The 22,373-nt window shown below is 38.4% G+C and overlaps 1 protein-coding gene across 2 annotated transcripts in view; it reads right to left on the bottom strand.

Moving 5' to 3' along the window:
- Positions 1-22,373, bottom strand: part of COG5 (component of oligomeric golgi complex 5) — a 139,224-nt gene that overhangs the window by 67,990 nt on the left and 48,861 nt on the right. For both annotated transcript variants that reach the window (XM_063308002.1, XM_063308003.1), the window contains one exon: positions 13,776-13,906. In XM_063308002.1, coding sequence (XP_063164072.1) covers positions 13,776-13,906 — 131 coding nt within the window. The remainder of the gene's footprint in view (positions 1-13,775; positions 13,907-22,373) is intronic.

Genomic DNA, 22,373 nt, shown 5'->3' with positions numbered 1-22,373 from the left:
TGTGATATCTACCTTTTCCAATGTATTCTAGGAGAAATGCTATTAAAGAAGAGTGATAAGCACCCTCACTTTTCTTCATTTCTCATTTAGCACCTACCGCAGGCAATTTATTTTTCCTGAAGTTTAACCAATTTCAAAGCAAATAAAGGTTTTTCTAAAATAAAGGTCGATATTTGTCAAGGTTGACATTTTCCAATAGTCATTATAGTCATTAAAGCTCATGGTAGCTTTCTCTTTTTTTTACTCAAAAGAGCCCATCACCATGTTCTTCTAGGGAATATATAAAATTCGTACATAACAAGATTAAAAAAAACATTCTAATTAATTCTCATTAACAGGGATCATATTTTATTACAACCAGACAATGTTTCAAGCCAGTTTAACATTACTAAGTGAACTTGTGGACATTAATGAAGGCTGATGTGACTCATTAGACCTTTTTGTAGCCAAAAATATTTTGTTATTACACACAACAGCTTATTGTAGTTCAGGTCTTACAGGTACAGATAAATATAAGAATCCATTTGCTCCCCAACCAATAGTAGCAGTACAGGTGTTGTATATTAAACTTTTTAAAAGTTGAAATTAATATTTTATAATACTGAATGTGTTAGTGAGGATATAAAAGCAACTAGCCTAAAATGGTGTTCACATTCATTCTTTTCCAATCAGGATGCTTTTTAAAGATCTTCAGCATTGTGGAACATACAGTACATTCCTGGTATGGATCCTTGTATCTTGAATGAAACCTTTCTGCCTATACTGTCTGGCTTCAAAGGGCAACTCCTGATGTTATTTGTGCAGCATTTCTCAGAATGTGTGTCAGGTTCCTCCAAGACTCCATAACAAATCTCAGACCTCTTGACTCTACATGGCTAAACTTGTTTACTCATCTAGGACCCAGCACAAGTCCCACAGACACAGGTCAGCTAAATAAGAATTTGTATTGAAAGTCAGAAATAACCCAAACAATACTACTGATTGCCCACTGCAATTTAAAGGTTTAAGAGCCTCTTATATCCATGGCAGTTCAAACCTGTAGCTTGTTCTTCCTGTTGTTCCTGAGAATTAAGAGACTCTTTGTGTTCCTGATGGCCTTCAAACTGAGTAGTTGTTGAGCTTACCTGTCAGCTCTCAGCTTACAGTATCTGCCACCTCCCCAAACACTCAGGTAGCTTTCCAGATGAATCAAATACTCAAGACTCTTTCTCCATGAATCTTGAATGAACCCTGCCCTAAACTCCTCCACCTCTTTCATTGAGATTGGGGTGGGGTGGGGGCATGATGGAATAGAGGTGCACATTCACAATGGAGAATGTTCCTGTACCAGGAGAGAATGGTGGAAAATTGGAGACACGATCTCCAACTGCAAGGGGGGAGGTCTTCATGGCAATGGTGGTCAGCAGAGGGCTTGATGGAGCTCTAATGCAGTTCATTATTACTTTCTTTCAGAATACTTTTTCAAATTCTCAATTCCTGGGAATATTTGATGGTTTCTCAGCCAAGAACTAACAAGGTTAAACCTTGCTTAGCTTTTTCAGATCAATGAGAAATGTCTGTAGTCATTGTTCTCAGTCTCTCTTTATCAATTTGATTCTACCGTACATTAACAAAAAACCTAAATAATTACTGTTTAATTAATTCAGTTCCTCTGACAAAATATCAGTGAACTATGTGCATTTCATTTTCAAATTTCATGTGCTGTGACAGCACGCAGACCACATTCTACACCTTTCATATTATAAAACCATATTTCCCCACAAACTAAATTATCAATCATTTTTGTCTGATATGACAGGAAAACAAAGGAAATAAAGATTTTCAAAAACAAATACACACACACACATGCAGAAGTGACAATGTATCAGGCAACTCTGGTTGGGGAAGCTCTAAAACTTCCCACTAAATCAACAGCATACCCATAGCTGGCCTGTGGACTGGTCTCCTCTGCCACTTATAAGGAGAGTATCTTCCCCTGGATATTCACAGGGAGGCAAGGAAGGTAAATGATGAAAAGAATGTTGTAACATCATGATGCAAGGTCTGACCCTTACACTGTGCTGTTTTACCTAAGAGGGTGTGTTTTGATGCCAACGATGCTCATTTCATCAATTTGGTGAGATGGCTGGATTCTGCCAATGCCTATGATTCAAGATTCAGAGCGCAAAATCCAATGCACTGAAACTTCTATATACATTGATTACTTAGACAGAAAATCTGTTATTTTATTTTGGATACATTCAGAGCTTTGTCCTTACAAAGCTATTTATCCTAATGGTCAATCTCTGCTTTGGATGAGCCTACCTATTTTTCCTTTGTTTACAAAAGCTCTTTAATTGCTAATCCTTTTACTCTTAGCCAAACAACCATCTGTGTTTGTTGCTGTCTGCCTTAATAAATCAAATATTATTTTAACAGACATTTTTATGCCAGTTTGAGTCTTGAGAGTTGTTACTCTTGGTTTTTTTTCCATTAGCAGAAAGGAGAAGGTCCTTTCCTTCTTTTGCCTTACTTCTATTTCCTTGGTTGAGGGAAATAAAAGAAGGTGGCAGCAATTCATCCCAGTCAAAATAGTAATAGTTGTATCATCCCACGTGGTTCAGGCCACATGAAGCAGGCCGGGTTGTGAAAGAGACCCTTACATATACTTTGTAGGACTGCCCTCCACGTGAGGTGACTATTTCAAAAATAAAATAGCATGTAGACAGCCAAGACAGCAGGAATATAAGTCATCTGGTTGAAGTTTGCTCTACAGATCTTGAGCAGTATTGCGTTTCTACGTAAATAGTGATTTTTTGAATTTGTGTTTACACACATACATTTCTTTATGCGGATCTTATGAAAACTGGTGTCATCTTCTTTAGTGATGGATTCCTTTTCTTAAGAAATGCGTAAGTAGCTAACCTTACAATACAGATTATATGAAGGATAACTAAAATCAACAGCAATATGCCTCATGTAATATGCCATATTTTTATGTTTTGAGAATACAAAACTTGGTAAGCGAGACCATCTGAAATGTATTCCACTTATATTTCAAAGATTCAAATGTTCTGCCATCTGTTCCTATGGAAACTGAAAAGATATTCTAGGTTGTATCACTATCAGCTGATTATACTGCAGAGAAATCTCTGGCTTATTTTAAACCCTAACTTGGAAAGTAAGTATTGCAGTACATTATATCTGTCTATTTTTTAATGTCCATATTACGGTATCTTATTTTCACAGAACAGGAACTTCAACAAAACAATCCTTCAGACTGAAACAAAGACATTTTGCAATGTCTAGGTAGGTCCTGTAGAGCAGTAGCATCAAAGGCCTTAGCATAATTTTTTTGCTAGCAGCTCTCACTGAATTTAGTAGAATTTATTTGTGAATACATATAATTAGGATCAGACTGGCGGCATGTTTTTGCTAACAATTTTAGCTGTGTGTAGAATACTTAATTTAATGGGCATGTTCACACACTCCTCTACGTGTGTGGTGCAGATGTGTAAACGTTTGATAACTCCAACTTGGCTCAACTAGTGCTACACAGATCATTCACACAGTATTTCCCCTAAAAGAGGGGGGGGGAAAGCTCAAAACATCCCATGTAGTTTAAGAGAATGGGTTAGAGCCACCAGGATTCAAATTTCCACATTACGTATAGGAAGGGACATAGTCTTGACAAACTATCAAGTTATTTTAAGGAAACTGACATTTGACAATATTCATCATAATAAAAAAAAGCTCAAAAGCAAATGTGTAGGTTATAAAAGATGCACAGCAAGCCACATTAGATGTCACTCAAGTTTTAGTGAAGAAACATACATGGACACAAGATAATAGTAACAGCATCTAGCCACTTTTAGAAACAGAAACAGTGCAATGTGTTGGTGGAAATTAAAGAGTCCGATTACTAGAATCTCAGCTACTCCTCCCAGTTCAGAAGTATACAGTTGGAGTAGGAGGGGGAAGGGGGAATTCATAAATACAGGTAGTCCTCAACTTCAGACAGCAATTGGGATCAAAATTTCCATCACTAAGCGATGCAGCTGTAAAGCATGACCATATCACTTAGTAATGGCAATCCCTGCAATACCGGTTGCCATCATTAAGTGAATCCCATGGTCGTTAGGTGAGACAACTTTCTGCAGGCTTCCCACAACCAAAGTCAGCAGGACGTTGCAAGTCCCAGGCTGGCAGGCAGGTAAGTGGCTGCTGCCAGATGGGGGAGGAAGCGAGAGGGTAGGTTGGGGAGGGTACACAAAAGTGCGAGGGAGGGTTGGGGAGGATATGAGAGGGTGTGAGTGGCCAGCGTGGCGCAAGTGCAGAGGGGCTGGGGGAGGATGTGCAGGTGAAGGAGACTTACTCCAGCAACTTGCGGCCTTCCCTGCTCGCTTCCCCATTGACCTTCTGGGGAAGCCGGCAGGGAAGGTTGTAAATGGTGATCACCTGATCACGGGATGCTGCAACCAGTTGCAAGTGCGAACTGGCTGCCAAGCACCCAGATCACGATCACATGACTGTGGGGGTGCTGTGACAGTCAGAACTCCGAGGACTGGTCATAACTACCATTTGTTCAGCACGATCATAACTGTGAACAGTTGCTAAACGAATGGACGTAGGTCAAGGACTACCTATAAACTGATATAATTCTCTTAAGATTAGCAGAGATTCAAAATTCTTTGTCTAAATCGCCCATGCCAACCTATGTAGTTCTTCCTTCCCAAGAAAGTACATAGAGCTGCTTTAATTCTTGCTCAGTCAGCAATTCTACAAGAGGGATTCTACGAAAAGAATTCTGTTTGGCGGGGTCCAGGAAGCGGGCCTTCTCTGCAGTGGCTCCTGCCCTTTGGAACATTCTCCCCCCGGAGGTGAGGCAGGTCCCATCTCTGTTGGCCTTCGGGAAGAACCTGAAGACCTGGTTTTGCCACCTTGCTTGGGGTGGGAAAGGGCCTAGTTACTCTTGGGGATGGCTGGCGCTTCAGAGTGCTCCTCGCGTATGTACAAACTGAATTAGATCTGTTGCTGCCATCTGGATTTTATTTTTTATTTTATATGCAAATTGTGTATTTGTATTTATATTCTATACATTATTTATGGTTTTACTGTTTTTAACTTTTCGGCTTTATTGTAAACCACCCAGAGTCCCTCTTCTGGGGGGAGATGGGCGGTGGCAAAATTCGAAAAATGAAAGAATGAATGAATTCCTCTTTGCAGTTTTAGTTAGTTAATAAATCAACTTATATCACTTCCCAGAAATCATCTAAAGCCCCAACAGTAATCTAGTGGGAGGTACTAAAAAGGAACGTATTGGCTGCTTTCCATTCCATTGGATAGAAGTTCTTTTCAGATGACGAAGAAGAGACATGCTTCAAACATTATTTTTTTGTTTCCTAGGCCAGAAGCAGAAGACAGCGAATGGAGGATGGCATTGTTACATTAAAGGAAAAGTTCTCTTTTCTTCATTTAGTGAGGTTCATTATGTCAACTAGAAACCTTTTCCTCAATGCAACTGTAATAAATAGCAACGATTATTTCATTTAAAAAAGAATAGCACACCATACCCGGCCTGCTGCAGTTTGTTCCTAGTGTTTCATGACCACATGTGACACCTCTCCTGCACAAGCTGCATTGGTTGTCTATGTGCTTCAGGGTGCAATTTTAAGGAGCTGATTGTGACTTAAAACCCTTTTCATGGCATGGGGCCTGGTTCCTTGGGGAACTGCCTTTCTCCCACTGTTTCTGCCTGGCAGAGTTGGCACACGTCAGTCCTATCCTTGAAACAGTGTCACCTGATGGACCCCAGGACGTGGGTCTTCTCTATTATGGTGCCTGCCCTGATAGAGAAGGGCATCCTTCCAAAGATCCACATTGCCCCAACCATGCTGTCCTTTAGCAGAACCTTGAAGACCTAGCACTTTCCTCAGGGACTGGGATGAGGAATTGTTTCAGTCTGGCTTTTTTTTTTTTTGTAATTTTAATCTTGCTATCTTATTGGGGGTCTTCTATTGGCTGTTCTTACTGTAAGCTGCCCAGAGTTGGTTGAGTAGGGAGATTCTAAACCTTTGATAAAATAAATAAACACAACTAACATTAAATGAATTTGGTATACAAATCTCTATTCTGTGCAACAAGACTGGAGTATAAATCTCTACTCACACTACGATTGCCATTTTAATTTAACTCTCCTTCATGGGGATGTGGGACAGAATGAGGTAACTCCCTATATGTTGCCCTAAAACCTTCTGAGGCAGATTAGGGTATCTGTGGTTAAACACACAGGCCTAAAGTTTATCTTGAATACTTCTGCATTTAGAGGTTTAGCCGAAATAAATAAATAAATAAACAATTAATAGATGGCTAGCAATTAAACAGGTGGAACTGTAGCACTTTTGTAGGGGAAGGGCATTGCTTGATTGCTTTTACATAGAAGAACCTCTATTCAGAAAAAAGTCTGAAATAAACAATAGAAACTACACCGAGGAAACGTCCAGCAAATTGAAACAATTAATTCCCGAAGTATTTGCCAGGTAGGCCATATTACCTGTTTTTATTATTAAACTGTAACCATTCTTTAATTAAAATATCACCTTGAATATTATTAAGTCAATAACAGCAAGTTCCAAGAACTCCTTCCAAATGATTAGACCGCTGCTGAAATTTCTAATGGCACCAAGGAGTTAAGTAGCACTTAACTAGTTGTTTAAAAGGTATAATGCTCTCTACTCTGTTTTTACACTAGTAGTAACAAGTGCTAGTGACCACTGTTTTTATATTTCAGTATTCAGTAACATGATTTATTTTCATGGAAACATTTGTCTAAGAAGACAATAAGCAGCTGAGCAGTAGAGCCAAATTAAGATCTCTCTTGTTTGACAAAAGAAATAGGTGTAATTTTCATAATCCTATAAGGGCAAATAAATTCTTTATATGAACAAAACACTGCACAAGAGCTTCTAGATTGTTGAACTTGGCTTGAGCCCAATGTGTCAATATTGTCAGTGATGTGAAGGCATACAACTCGTGGTTCAACCTTTGACAAGACCAAAACTGCAAATGAGTCAATGGGATAACAACGATGTTATTTACAGCTAAGACTACAGCATGTTCCTAATGAAAGCTAAATGGCAGGAGGCTGGAAAGTATCACACTCAGATGAAGGGATATTTTGTGTTGATCATGGCCCTGTGGGCATGGGGAGGTAGAAACAACTAAGCATGTGCTACTTGCTTGTCAATAATATAGCCATGTACAAAGTATCTATATTATGGGTCATCCCAAGCATTTCTACGGATCTTTCCTATTGAAGCAAATATTTGTAGCTCAGAGTTGAACTGTGGAGTCCTTGGTGCTCTCTGAGCCTTGTTGTTTTCTTGCAGACATTTCATTGCCAGACTAGGCAACATCTTCAGTGCAAAGAGGGAGTGGGCCTTGCTCTCAGTTTATATACCGTGGCTTGCCCTGCTTGTGTTGGTGGGGGTGTTGATCGCTGGCAAGGGAGTGTACTGGTCTTTTGGCTTTTCTATTGTCTCTTTTGAATGGTATGTAAATGTTGTTTACCTCTATGTGTCTGTTGATGGCTGCTTGGTCTGAGTGCCAGGCTTCCAGGAATTCTCTGGTGTTTTTGGATTTGGCTTGGTTTAGGATGCTCATAATGCATAGAGATCGTAATGCAGCGTCTGGAAAGAATAGCACTCACATACAACCCAAAGTATGGATCCAGTATGTAGATGACACTTTTGTCATATTACAAAAGAAACAACTGGAAGAAACCCACAAAACCATCAATAACATCTTTAATGGAATAAAATTCACAAGGGAGGAAGAAAACAACAACTCACTACCATTCCTGGACATCCTCATCAGTAGAGGAAATGACAGTAAGTTAGAAACACAAGTCTACAGGAAAGCTACCCACACCAACCAAGTGCTGCACTACCAAAGTAACAATCCAACCTCCCACAAGAGAAGCTGTGTAAGAACATTATTCAGATGAGCACTTATACACTGCAGCAACCCAGACCACCAGAAAAAAAGAAAAAGAACATCTGCACAGCATCTTCCAACAAAATGGATACCCACTCAACTTTATCAAAAAGTGCCTCGCCACCCAACCCACTACAACCCAACCAATGGAAACTATGAAAAGGATAACATCACCATACATCAGAAACATCTCAGAAACCACCAACAGACTGTTACAACCACATGGCATCACCGTAGCACATAAACCAACTAAAACTCTTCAAAAGATATTAAGCAAGCCAAAAGACCCAATAGCCCAAGAAGAAAAAACAGGAGTTATTTACAACATACAATGCAAAGACTGTAACAGCCACTATGTAGCACAGACAGGCAGAAGACTAGCAGAGGACATCCACGAACACCAACTAGCAGTCAGAAGACACGATGAGAACTCCTTAATCTCACAACACATGGACAGACTCAACCATAGTTTCAACTGGGAAACTGTGAGCATCCTAAACCAAGCCAAATCCAAAAACGCCAGAGAATTCTTGGAAGCCTGGCACTCAGACCAAGCAGCCATCAACAGACACATAGAGGTAAACAACATTTACATACCATTCAAAAGAGACAATAGAAAAGCCAAAAGACCAGTACACTCCCTTGCCAGCAATCAACACGCAGGTATGCAAAAATTCAACACTAGGGTTAACACCAGATGAACCATCAAACAGCGCAATACACCCTAATCAAGGAACTATTAACTCAGGCAACCAACCAAGCAGCAAACAACAGCCCAATCAAAGAACTCCCAAGGAGAGAACAGCACCCCCACCAACACAAGCAGGGCAAGCCACGGTATATAAATTGAGAGCAAGGCCCACTCCCTCTTCGCACTGAAGATGTTGCCTAGTCTGGCAACGAAACGTCTGCAAGAAAACAACAAGGCTCAGAGAGCACCAAGGACTCCACATCTTTCCTATTGTCTGACAAGAGCTCTATCATAATGTATAATGTGGCAAAATTTTGTAAGGCAGCATGTAAGATCAGGAAGTTCCTCCAAAATGTTTGTAATGACTGTTTTTTTCCCTCCTAGGCTCCTCTGTAATAACTTTTTGGAATAATTAATAATTTTTTACATGTATGTTCTTTATTTTCCGCCAGGTTTTTTAGTTTCACTTCTTTTTATGCACTGATATTTTTCTATTCTATGCAACATCCAGTATATTTTATATAGAATAATTTTGTAATGGTTCTAGTTTTATCTTGATTTTATCCATTCTATCACTATTCAGGATTAGTTTGCCTATTATATATTCCTATAGCTTTTATTTTTTATTATTATGTTGGTTTTTAGTACTTACTGTGGCAGTTTTGACTGTACCCTGTTATCTTATGTTTCCCCCTTTTCATCATAATATTTTTTTTTTTAACTTTTTATATTGTATTCTTCTATGCTGGTTTCTGGCTATAATAAAGTTTGAATTTTAAATTTCAGCATATCAAATCTCCAGTCCATCTTAACGATTTATGAGCTTTCCTTAAATCATCAATCTTCAGCAACTATTATTGTCTAGATCCATCTTAGTTGCAGACATTACCCACTTCTATCAAGTTCTTTCCCCAAGTTCTCCTTCCCAATTCTTCTCCAATTCAATTCAAGACACCACCTCTGATGCTAGTTATTACAATAGCCCTTCCTTCTCCTGGGAGAACACAGGAAACTAAATTCTGCTGTACTCTCATCTTCTTATCAGCAAGCTAACATAAAGGATTTGTTTGGATTTCTGTGTGGATATGTGAACAGCCACCAGAAGCTGTGGCTGAATCCAGTCCATTGCAGACAAGACATCAACATTTGTTAACTTTATTAGCAGATCTAGCAAAAAAAAAAAGATTGGGAGACCCTTCAGACAGTCATTCATGCCCTGGTCCCCTCATGGCTTGACTATTGCAACATGCTTTGCATGGGGCTGCCCTTGAAGACCACCCAGAAGCTTCAACTGGACCAGAATGTGACAGCATGAGTAGTGGGCATGCCTCAGTATGCCCTTGTAACACCTTTGCTTTGCAAGCTGCACTGGTTGCCAGTTTGCTTCTGGGTGCAATTCAAGGTGCTGGTTGCTACCTATGAAGCCCTACATGGCAAAGGGCCTGTCTCTCATAGCATCTGCCTGGCCAATTTGATCCTGCAGGGTTGGTGTGCTCTGGGTTCTTTCGATTAAACAATGCCATCTATTAGGATCACAGAAGTACACTTTGTTTAATCGCCTTAAAATGCACCGCCCATTCTAGGATCTGCCTCGGTTAAATTTGCATGGCGAAATACTCTAAAAAGATTAATCAGCAATCATATAAATATCGTGGATGATCTCTGGTGAGACTGGGAGAGGGGGAGTGTGATCTTAGCAGCCTTCCATACCATTGATTACGGTATCCTTTGGGACCACTTCTGAGGGAGGGGAACAGGGGCACTGTTTTGCAATGGTTCTCCTCCTTCCTAAAGTGACAGTTTCAGTTGGTGGTGGGGGAGGAGAGTTTGAGTCCTAGGCTCCTCCACTGTGACGTACTGCAGGGTCGACACTCTCCCCACTTCTGTTTAACACCTACATGAAGCTGTTTCAATGAGGTCATGAATTAACATGGGTTTAGGTATCATTCAACATGCAGATGACACTCACATTTACATCTTGATCCTGTCTGAAACAGGTTATGTCAACAAGGTGCTTCTCCTGGAAGCAGTTAGGGTTTAGTTAGAGAGGGACAAGTTTAGGTTCAATCCCAGCAAGTGGCTTTGGATTTGAAGGCCATCTACTTCCAGGGAAATTCTGTTTGGATCTGGATGAGATCATGGTACCCCATATAGAAGTGGCTCATAATGTGGAGTTCCTCCTTTTCATGGCTCCTACTCAGTGAGTAAGTGACAACTGTAGCAAGGAGGGCCTTCGCACAGCTCCATCTTGTGTGCTAATTAAGATCCGCCTGGATTGGGAGGCTCTCATCATAGCCACTCATATCATAGTAATCTCTTGCTTGGGTTATAGTATCATGTGCTGCATACTGCAATCCTGGAAGAGCATTCAGAACCATAGCTGGTCCAGAATGCAGCATCTCAAGAAGTCATATGTGCATCTCAATTCACTCCTATAACACTACTACCTTAAGAGCTGCACTGATTGCTTTCTTCTGGGTGCAGTTCAAGGTGCTGGTTGTCACCTTTAAAACCTTATATGGCTCAAGATCTGGTTATCTTCAAGTCAGCCTATTTCAAATTGTACCTGCCTGTTCAATAAGATCTGGTAATGTAGGCTCTCTCCATATTACTTCTCTCAGGGAATATCATCAACAAGGATCAAGGAAATGAGTCTTCTCAACCACTGCCCCCCTTTGGTGGAAAAGCATTCTCCTGAACATATGAATAGTTCCTACTCTATTGGTTTTTAGGAAGGCCATTACAACTCTGCTATTCCAAAAGGCAGGCATTTTAATGTTGCTTCTTCTATCTTTGGAGTATTTGTCTAATGCAGTGTTTAGTGCACTAGATACTTCTAGTGTTTATATATGTAAATGTGCTTTGATTTTTGCATTTGCAATTGTGCTATTTTTTGACCTGATTTACGGATGATAGATATGTATGCTGCTCAGAGTTGTCAGCAATTGGAGAGGCATGTAAGCCCAATAAATTAATAAATATGTAAATATTTCATATCAAATGGGAAATAATCATTATCTGACATTTCTTCTCCATCACTCAGAGCCTCTCTCTCCCAGTCCCAAACAGTCTGCATTTTTTAGGACTATAGCGAAGAGCAGATTTGTCTCCTAAATCATCTACTGCTACATTCATCAACACATCTGAGAAGCAAACCCAGCAACATTTCATCCTGACACTTTCATCTTCCTTTCATTCCAGATACAATTATACATTAATAAAGTTCTTCCAAACAACCCTTCAGTTGATTGAAAGCAAGCCATTGGTCATGCATAGCAAGCAGGAACACTAATAATTCCTTGATTATTTTGAGGTAGAGGCTAATAGGATTGCCAAATGTTCAAATGATCCACAATTAATTTTCTAGGACTTCACTCATCAGTTGCCTTCAACATCTAATAGAAAGCGAAAAATTGTGAAGCAAGGTCAGACACAGTACAAGAAAAGGATGCAGATATTTATACACTTCGTAGCCAAAAAAGTTGGCTAATTGTGGAGGAGAGGTATGTTCAGGTTACATAATAAATTATGTACTTAGAAAAAATCAGGACTGTATTCATGATGGTTTATATTCTACGTATGATTAAACTTGACTATTAACATCAGAATAGAAGAGAATTACAAATCAATCAATTTATTGAAAATGGGAGGTTGTTTATCATAGGCTCGGATAGTAACAGAGGGAAAGCACTACATTCTGCATTGCAAAATCTAATATAAGTAATAAACATTACCTGCCTGATTTAAAATGCAACAGGATATTTCATGGACAATAATTAATCCCACACTTTAGTTCTTAAAGGACAGCTCTTACTGTATCTTGCATCACATATAGACATGTTTCATAGTAATAAATTATTTGAATCACCCTTGAATTAAAGGAAATTAAGCATAAAAATAAATCTATATTTGATTTGCAATAGATCGGAGTATAATAGCCTAATTTAAAAGTAGAGGATCTTTTATTCCCAATTCTCTTTTTAAAAGAAATATCTCTAGCATCAAGGATGGCATATAGGATTATTGTGTCAACAGAACAAATAGATTATGCTATTGTAAATATACTGCTTTGCATATGACATAATCTAGTCTATATTCCTAGAAATGTTCTTGAAAATTTGGATTCATTAATTCTCTTGAACACATGCAGATCTCTTATACTGTAACAACTAGTTGCTATGCCAGTCCTACTCCTGGATGAGAAAGGAGGGAGGCATCGGGCAAGCAACACAATCTCATATTAAAAAAAAACTCACTACTACTGAAATAATGGACACAATTCAACAAGATCTGATCAAAATAATTATAGAGTAATTGTTGCCCGGTCGGCAATACAGCACATGCAGACCTAAGTAAGTTGCTATGCAAGGATTTTGAGTCAGGTTCAACAAACTACATGTGCATTTTTTTTTTTACTTTTGAACACAAATAATATTTTGGTGCAGTCTACCCATAGTAGCTGCCCCTGAAAAAGGTTCACAAACTATTGATCAACTGTTTGTTAGCTGGTAATTGGACTGAAATATATCTGTGCCCTCTTTCCTCCTACTTGACCTAATTTAGATTGACTTTGCTGATGATTTGAGACAAGCATGGAAGAGGACGGGAAAAACATATTCTGGCACTGATCCCTTCAAACGTCAGGTAAGAAGAATGCATGTTTTCCAGCTCCATTATTTTACTGGAAGCCAAACACGTAGCCTTTGTTGGGCACTTGTCCTAACAGCCAGGAACCATGCTGAGACAAGGAATAGGTCTCTAGTGCTTTATTACTGCTACATTAGACAGAAAATCCTAACAAACTGAAGAAGCGTGGGGAAAACCCAGACAGATAAACCCCAAAGTCAAGGCAGGTCTGATCTGTGTCTCTGAATGGCTGCTTAACTCCTCAGTACTACGCATGCGTTTTCCCCCCTGGATAGGGGCCCTCTCCTGCTCGCCATCAGTGCTCATGACATCACTTAAACTTATCCAATGTTAGATCAACATACCATATTTTATGTTATCATCCACATAATCACATTCAGATGTAACTTTTCAACATTCATTTCATCATTAATTATACTGACCCTTTCATCTGCTTTAGAGAAGAAACAAAAAGACATTTTACCTGAGTCTCTATTCCTTGTTCAAGCAGCCGTTTAGCCTGATTTTCCACTTCAAGTCGAGCTCTTGCAATAAAAAGCAGTTCATTTTCAATTACTTCAATTCCAGAAAGATCTATTCCGTGAGAAAGGTAATCTATAAAAAAGAATAGAATGTTGATAATTACCACAATTCTGAAAATAACAGTGAAACAAATTAAACTTTCTAGGTACTATATAATGTCACATTTTCATGTACACAGGCATGTGCTGTCTTGAGTTATTCTAGAAGGGGCAAGAAAAATTATTATTCAATATTAAAATATCCAACACCGATCATATCACAGCTACTTTGCATCTTAACAACAGATAGCATTCTTCACATTTTCCATTAAATAAATAGGTTACTCCATCTGTACTTTCCTAACATGTGAATAATATTAATACTACATATTTCACCTGGTAGTAAAATTTTTAAAATTTGGGTCACCCTTAACGAAACAGATACTACATTTCTAGAGCCACAATATGAAAATTGCAGCATTTAGGATTTCTACAAAAATAATATATATCACTACATATGCCACTAGCATAATGCCTGCTTGATCACACGCCTTAAACTCAAATAGTTAAAGTGATCTAGAAGTGGGCTGCAATTTATTTATGACAGGCGACAGATCTGCAGCAAGCCAGTTGGGGCCACAATAATGGTGGTGGAACTGAAGAGATGAATTATACCTTAAACCAGTGTTTCTCAACCTTGGCAACGTTAAGATGTGTGGACTTCAGTTCCCAGAATTCCCCAGCCAGCCATGCTGGCTGGGGAATTCTGGGAATAGAAGTCCACACATCTTAACGTTGCCAAGGTTGAGAAACAATGCCTTAAACCATAATGGAATATGAAATACAGCAGGATTATATACCACTTTTTCTCTCTGTGACATTCTACCCCTTCTTTTTTTCCTCTCAGATTCCCAGAGAACTAGTCTGGAGGGGAAAAAAAATAGACTAGTATTCTTTGGAGAACTAAATAATGGGGTGGGGCACATGAAATTAGCTGAATACTGTTCTATTTCTGCAAATTCTTTTGATAACTGAATGCATAAAATAAAAGAGTAAGAATTGAAACAATTATTCCTAGTTGCCACATAAAATACTTTGCACTTCAAATTTTATGCCAAATCCAAGTTGTCATTAAGTTCATGGATGTGGGGTTAAAATTTGACATTTTACATTATCTTACTCTTTAAAATGCATTTGTATGAAGCTTATTGGCACAAATTCCAGAAACCACCTCTAATAAGCATAAGAAAATCAAATTTCTCAGTGTTCATCTATAGTCCCAGATTATGGTTTAAAGCAATCAATTGGAAAATATTACTTTAAGAAGTGAATGCAGCTAGAGTATTATATGAAAATCATATAATAGCTTTCTTTTATATGAGCATGTAATTATAAGGCACACTTGAATTAGCTAGGAAGTTAATGATCATGTTTTAAATCATTTTTATACTCATAAAGTAGTTTTCATCAGAATATGAACATTATCAATAAAAGCAATTAATACTTCTGAAATTGTCATGAGTAAGGATGGCGAGCAGGGGCTCCCATCCAGACTGTTAAGTGCATGCGTAGCACTGAGGAATTGGGCAGCCATTCAAAGAGACACAGATCGGGACCGCCTTAACCTTTGGGGTTTATATATTTCTGGGTTTTTCCCACGCTTCTTCAGTTTGTTAGGATTCCTGTTATGTACAAGCAATAAAACATTAGAGACTAGTTCCTTGTCTCAGCGTGGTTCCTGGCTGTTAGGACAGAAATAGGCATTCTGGTTTTCAACACTAAACGTTTTGTTGGAGACTAGGCATTCTAATCTAATTCTAATTCCAATAATGTCTTTCTATTCTAGTAATAATAATAAACAAACAAGAAGTGGCAAAGCTATAGGGAAAGGAGAAATATAAATTATAAGAACTATCAGAGTTCAACTTTCAGAGTTGCTCTTGAGGTCCAAGACAGATGGGAATTTGGAATGTCCAAAAATTCTTCCCACATACTATTTATTCATTCAATTTGGATACCATCTGATTGCAACCAACTCTCATATGCTTATGTCCTTTCCAAGCCAAATGGTACTAGAGGGGTTTTAAGCCTACCTCACTCTCCATTGTAAAACAGGCTGCTTAAAAAACACAGCCTTGCCTTAGTGCTGTGATATGAAGATAGCTGAAATTTAAACATTTAAAAATAGTATATGGCAAAAGGTTGGTTTTTTTTTGCTTCATTCAAGCATTCAGTCTTGTCCTATGGTTAGCTGATAACTGAACAAAAAGCAAACAGGAACAATAAATGTGGCATTTCTCTGGGTTAGTGGCAACCTTGGATTTACTCAAGCTTATTCCTTTATTGTTCCCTCTTTTAAAGATGCTGAGTATGTTCCAGGGGAAAAAATAGAACATAATATTTTGGGAAACTTAATAGTGGAGAAAGATGTACTTTAGGAGCATTTCTGAACATCTATTGAGAATATGGCTTCTGGACTAACAATGAATATTTAAACACAGTGTTTTCAAACACCAATTTTTATATAGTAAAGTTACACTGGAACTCTTAAACTATGCATGATGAGACAATAGGGAACTATATTCCATAACAAATATTTGTTCTAATATTTCCTTCCTTATATTCCCACTTGGCTATCTCTTGGAATTATGGACTAATTGTATCATACCCCATCATCTAGGAGTACATCCTAGCAACAGTAATGGATGTTGCCAACAGGGAGTGAGAGACAACACAATAAAGCAGCCAATGGAAAGTTGAGCCAGAAAATGTCAGTAGAGGTATGTCACTTAATCTTACAAATATAATTCAACACTCCCACAAAAGCACTCCTTTTAACCAGCATTTGATGGATCTGGCTTTGAAGCAAAGAGTATACAAAAACATCTAAACCCTCAAGCAGGGCTTGGATAACCAGATAAAAATACACTGCGTGCACAATTATTAGGCAAGTTGTATTTTTGAGGATGAATTTCATTATTGAACAACTACGGTACTCTCGGTCAATCCAAAATGTTAATAAACCTCAAACCTGAATATTTAAGAAAGTAAAAGTGAGGTTTTGGCTTTCTTAGGAGCATATCTATGTGTGCACAATTATTGGGCAACTATTAGTGTGCAGAATTATTATGCAACTAAATGAAAAACAAAAATTCCCCCATCTCACTCGTTTATTTTCATCTGTTAAAGTGAGAATAATAAACAACTCAAAATTTACAAATAAACATTTCTGACATTTCAAACAAAAAATCAGTGACCAATATAGCCACCCTTCTTTGCAATAACAGTCATAAGCCTTCCATTCATGGACTCTGTCAGTTTCTTGATCTGTTGATGATCAACTTTTTGTGCAGCAGCAACCACAGCCTCCCAGACACTGTTTTCCTTCACCGTAAATCTCCCGTTTGAGAAGGGCCCACAAGTTCTCAATAGGGTTTAGGTCAGGTGAGGAAGGGGGCCATGTCATTATTCTTTCATCTTTGAGGCCTTTACTGGCTAGCCACGCAGTGGAGTACTTTGATGCATGTGATGGAGCATTGTCCTGCATAAACATCATGGTCTTCTTGAAAGATGCAGACTGTTTCCTGTACCACTTCTTGAAGAAAGTGTCTTCTAAAAACTGGCAGTAGGTTTGGGAGTTGATTTCGAATCCATCTTCAACCCGAAAAGGTCCAACTAGCTCATCTTTAATCATACTAGCCCATACCAGTACCCCACCTCCACCTTGCTGGCGTCTGAGTCGAAGTGGAGCTCTGTGCCCGTTACTGATCCAGCCACGGGCCCATCCATCTGGTCCCTCAAAGTCACTCTCATCTCATCAGTCCATAAAACCTTTGAAAAATCTGTCTTCAGATATTTCTTGGCCCAGTCTTGCCATTTCAACTTATGTGTCTTGTTCAGTGGTGGTCGAGTTTCAGCCTTCCTTACCTTGGCCATGTCTCTGAGCGCTGAACACCTTGTACTTCTGGGAACTCCAGGTAGGTTGCAGTTCTGGAATATGAAAGCACTGGAGGATAATGGGTTCCTGGTAGCTTCACGTTTGATTCTTCTCAAATCTTTGGCAGTTAATTTGCATCTTTTTTTCTCAACACGTTTCTTGTGACCCTGTTGACTATTTGCACAAAACGTTTGATGGTTCTGTAGTCACGCCCCAATATCTTAGCAATTTCAAGAGTGCTGCATCCCTCTGAAAGACTTTTTACAATTTTTGACTTTTCAGAGTCAGTTAAATCTCTTTTTTGGCCCATTTTGCCTGAGGAAAAGAAGCTGCCTAATAATTATGCACACCTTGATATAGGGTTTTGATCTCCTTAGGCCACACCCTCTGTCATTACACAAATACACATCACCTGATATGCTTATATCCAATAAGCATTCAGGTTTATAGAGCTTGGAGGTGGAAAATATGCATAAAAATGATGATATGGTCAAAATACTCACTTGCCTAATAATTGTGCACACAGTGTAGAGTCATTAAATTATTTTCTTTCCCTAAGAGGGAGCTGAAAATATCTGGCTTGGCCCATGCACAAGCAGTGTCACCTATTTTTTACCATGCAACTTTGAGAATAAGGTTCATGGAATATGGGGGGGGGGGAGGTTGGTAAGAATATTTAGTCACAGTACCATCCCAGAGATGATACAAAAGCAAGTTTCTGAATTACAAGTGAAGATTTATTAATTATGATCCATAATATCCTTTGCTTTCTACCAGGAGGAAAAATGGGGTTGAAGAGCTTCTTCAACAGACAATTCTACTCAAGTTCCAAATGGATGGCTTTTGTCTGGACTACAGCCGACTTAAAATAAAGTGTTTCAGTTCATGATTATTTGAGATGTGTCAGCACCAACTATGTCCAGTTCTACGCAAAAAACTTCCGTAGGCATTGAAGAGCTAGAATTCTAGAAATGCTAATAATACTTTAAAAAAAATAAGGAAAATGATGGATGGGGAGGTAATAGCAGAGATGTATTTACTGAAGCCCCTCCCAGTCTAGTATCAGTATCAAGTACCAAAGTCTGACAATATTCATAAACCAATCTTCAAATGAATTGTTTATTGATAATGCCTTATTAACTAGGAGACATATAAATAAAACAATTACATTTTTCAAACAACTTGATGAATCTTTTCAGTTTCAAGATTATTAGAGAGTAAAGCAAGAGACCATGACCTACAGAGATATTTTTGTATGAGGCATGCTTGTGTGTGTACATGTAAAAAAATTTCAAGTTTCCCATTTCACTAACACTAAACAGATTGTGAAACCTTCTAGGAAAATTGCTGTTTTAACTTCTCACTATTTTAAAGCAAGCTTCAAAGCTAATTATGCAACAGACTTTGCTGAAGTTAAAGCAAATATCTATACATCAAGTAGTTTTGTAAAAATGTTTTCTAATCTGGCAACTGTCTAGGTTTTCCTCAAACATTTAAGGTAAATATACTTTTGTTTTATACACTGACAAGCTGCCAAAGACTAGGGGAAATGTCAAGCAAAATCAGAAAGACCACGCTGTCAATGACATACAAACAATTTGTTATAGCCAATGGTGGCTCTGCATGAGTAGAAAGCATTTCAACTTGTGCAAGTTTTAACTCCAAATCTTCACCATCCTTCCTCATCAATTCTGCAATCCTATGGCCCTTGAAAAGCTATTTCTCAATTGTTGGGTATCTCCGGAGTACAAAATACAGGATCACAGATTCAATCTCTAGAAAAAGTGAGGAAAATCAGATTTAAGAATTCTATAATAGTGCAAAGCTGCCATGATATCACCTTTAGCCATTTAAATTTTTTTCTGTGACCAAAGGAATGTTCCATATAGTTGAATTATTAGGAGGGTTTCCTATGAAAAAGGGATCATTTCTGATCTTTATCCTTCCAGATAAAGAACATTTTAATTTATTAAAACATTTGTGAAAAAAACCAGAAGAAATAACTACTGAATGTGCAATGTGGAAGAAATGTTATCTTCCACATTCTACATTCAAAGTCAAAACCAGCCATTTAATAGGAGGAGGTATTAATTTAAAAATCACTGCTGCTCTACAGGTTAACCAGTTCATAATACTAACTGCTGTTAAACAAGTGAATTGATTTAACTGAACTGCAACTCCATGATAAAGCATTTCCTACTGCGCTTTATAGAACAGTTCAACAGATTCTACTGTTTTCCTAAACTACCTAGTCTGTCTATAAGAGATACAGCCCAGTATGGGCCTGCATTTCTTTATGTAAAAGATTTGTAATCCACTATTGAAGTAACTCTTCAAGATAAAGAACAAAAGTGAACATCAATAATTGTCATACAAAATCATATAGCACCATAAAAGTCATGATCAAAGTAGAGTCTTAATTAGTTTGTGTATTATATTTTTAATATGTTTTTACATTGTTATATTTCATTTGAAGATGGTATATAGATATATTTTATGGAATAAATATGATTTTGGGTCAAGGTGAACACCAGAGTCATTCAGGCATGCCTGAACATCTGCAATGCCATATTCGGTAGACATATTTTGTACACATCAGATGTCAGGCACCACACGGCTAAAAAAAATCCCTTATCTGAGGCACTGAACCAGACTGACTTAATTTAAAGTAGTTTCACTTATTCCATGTGAATCTTCAAATCCAGTGTCAACTCCTACCTCTTTGACTTCACTTATAGCTATAATCCCATCTAGCAACAATTTTATGCCAGATAGGCATTACATTTTTGGCAATAATGCTTCTGAAGGATTAAAATGGAGACACAGGGAAATAAGCTGCAAAAAATTTCAGAAGCGTTCTCAAACTTTGCCATCCCACAACCCATTAAAACAATAAATAAATTTGTGACCCTCCCATTAATAAAACGTATGTTGTTTATTTATTCATTCATTCATTCAATTTATATAGCTGTCCATTTCAAACCAGTGACTCTGGGCAGCCAAGTAACTGCCCAAATTTGCTTGAGAACCCCTGGCTTAAGGGATATACATCCTAAAAATAAGAGGCGGAGGGATGAATGGAACAAAATAATAAACTGAATAATAGCAGACTACGTAGCAGTCTAAATAACCGATTGTAATAAAACAAAGCTAAGTTCAGTACACAGACCCTGAACTGTATACAGTATATCATTTTTGACTTCAGCTGTTCCCTCCTCCTGATAATCTAACGATCTCTATTACCTCTAATAACTCCTGCCCATTCTGTGTTCCCACTCAAATCTCTCAAGAACATTTAAAAAGAATGGTAAACAAAGCACCCCACCAAAGCCTTTTATGCCAAACTGCAGGTGGCAAGTGGATATTATTTAGAACTTAACAAAGCTCCTTGCCGAGCAGAAATATTAGAGAAACTCCACTAGAGAAGCAATCTTTCTATCGCCATTCATAGAAATGTTGAAGCAGAGCAAGGAAATGTATCTAGAAACTATAAGAGGCTGCTGTATATAATCTACCCATAAAGCTATAAGCAGAAAATACAAAAACCTACTCATACTGCTTAAGTTGGATAACACTAATATACATATTTAGAACCAAACAAAGATTTAAAATCCAGGTAGTCCTCGTTTAGGAATTGCCTCGGACAGCAACTGTTCGCACTTATGACGGTGATGAAGCGGTAACTTTGTGACCAATGCCCACATTTACAACCTTCACAGTGTCTCTCTCTCAGTCATGTGTTTGCCATTACAATCAGTTAAGATGTGTTGTCCTGTGCCTGACCTGTTTTTTTTTTGTTTTTTCCCCCCTCCTTGCAGAGTGGAGAGACTGCTTAAACAAGCAATCTCTTCCTGAGCTGCTTTTCTCCCAGTGCAGGGCTTCCCTCAAAGGTGCTAACCCCAAGTTAACAAGCATAGTTTTGTGACCTTAATTAGCCAGCTGGCAGCTGCTGCCTGAAATTGACAAGACCCTAATCAGTTTAACACTAAAGGCTTTAGTTTGCCTCCTAAGGGGCTGATGGCTCACAGCCCCAAGTGGGCTAGATAAGCAGCCGGCACTAGCATATTTCTTTTGATGTGTATTCCCCACTGTGTGCCCGCTTACTCTCTTGTAATCCCTTCCTCTCCAATGAATGTAAATACAAACATCAATTCTTTTGTTGCTGATTATCCCAGTGCTGGGTGAGCATTCCAAAGCACAGGGAAGCGGGGGAAAAGGGCTATAAGATTTGCCCTTTTACCTGACTCCTTTGTGAATCGAGTTCTGGAAAACTTCCCCACTGTTTGGGCTCACCTGATTGTTTGAGGTCATATCCTTCTGATGCTGTAAAGCAAAGGAAAGCTGAAGTACAATTGTAAGCACAGTCACGGTCACATGATTTTTCACTTAGTGACCATTTTGCTTAACAACCTAGTTGCTGGTCCCAATTGTGGTCACTAAACGAGGACTGCCTGTAGTATCGGCCAGGCTCAAGATTTCTAAACTGATCCTTTTCTCATTGGAGTTTATAAGAGTAGGCAAACTTGTATGAAAACAAGTAATATCAGACTTGCAATCGATATACTACACTATCTTAAAACCATTTTTAGATATTTTTTCTGCTGGTACCATAAAATAGTGGACT

This window comes from Candoia aspera, chromosome 7 (assembly GCF_035149785.1).
Source record: "Candoia aspera isolate rCanAsp1 chromosome 7, rCanAsp1.hap2, whole genome shotgun sequence".
In the NCBI taxonomy this organism is placed as follows: Eukaryota; Metazoa; Chordata; class Lepidosauria; order Squamata; family Boidae; genus Candoia; species Candoia aspera.
The sequence above is the reverse complement of the archived record's forward strand: the minus strand, read 5'-3'. Positions and strand labels throughout refer to the sequence as shown.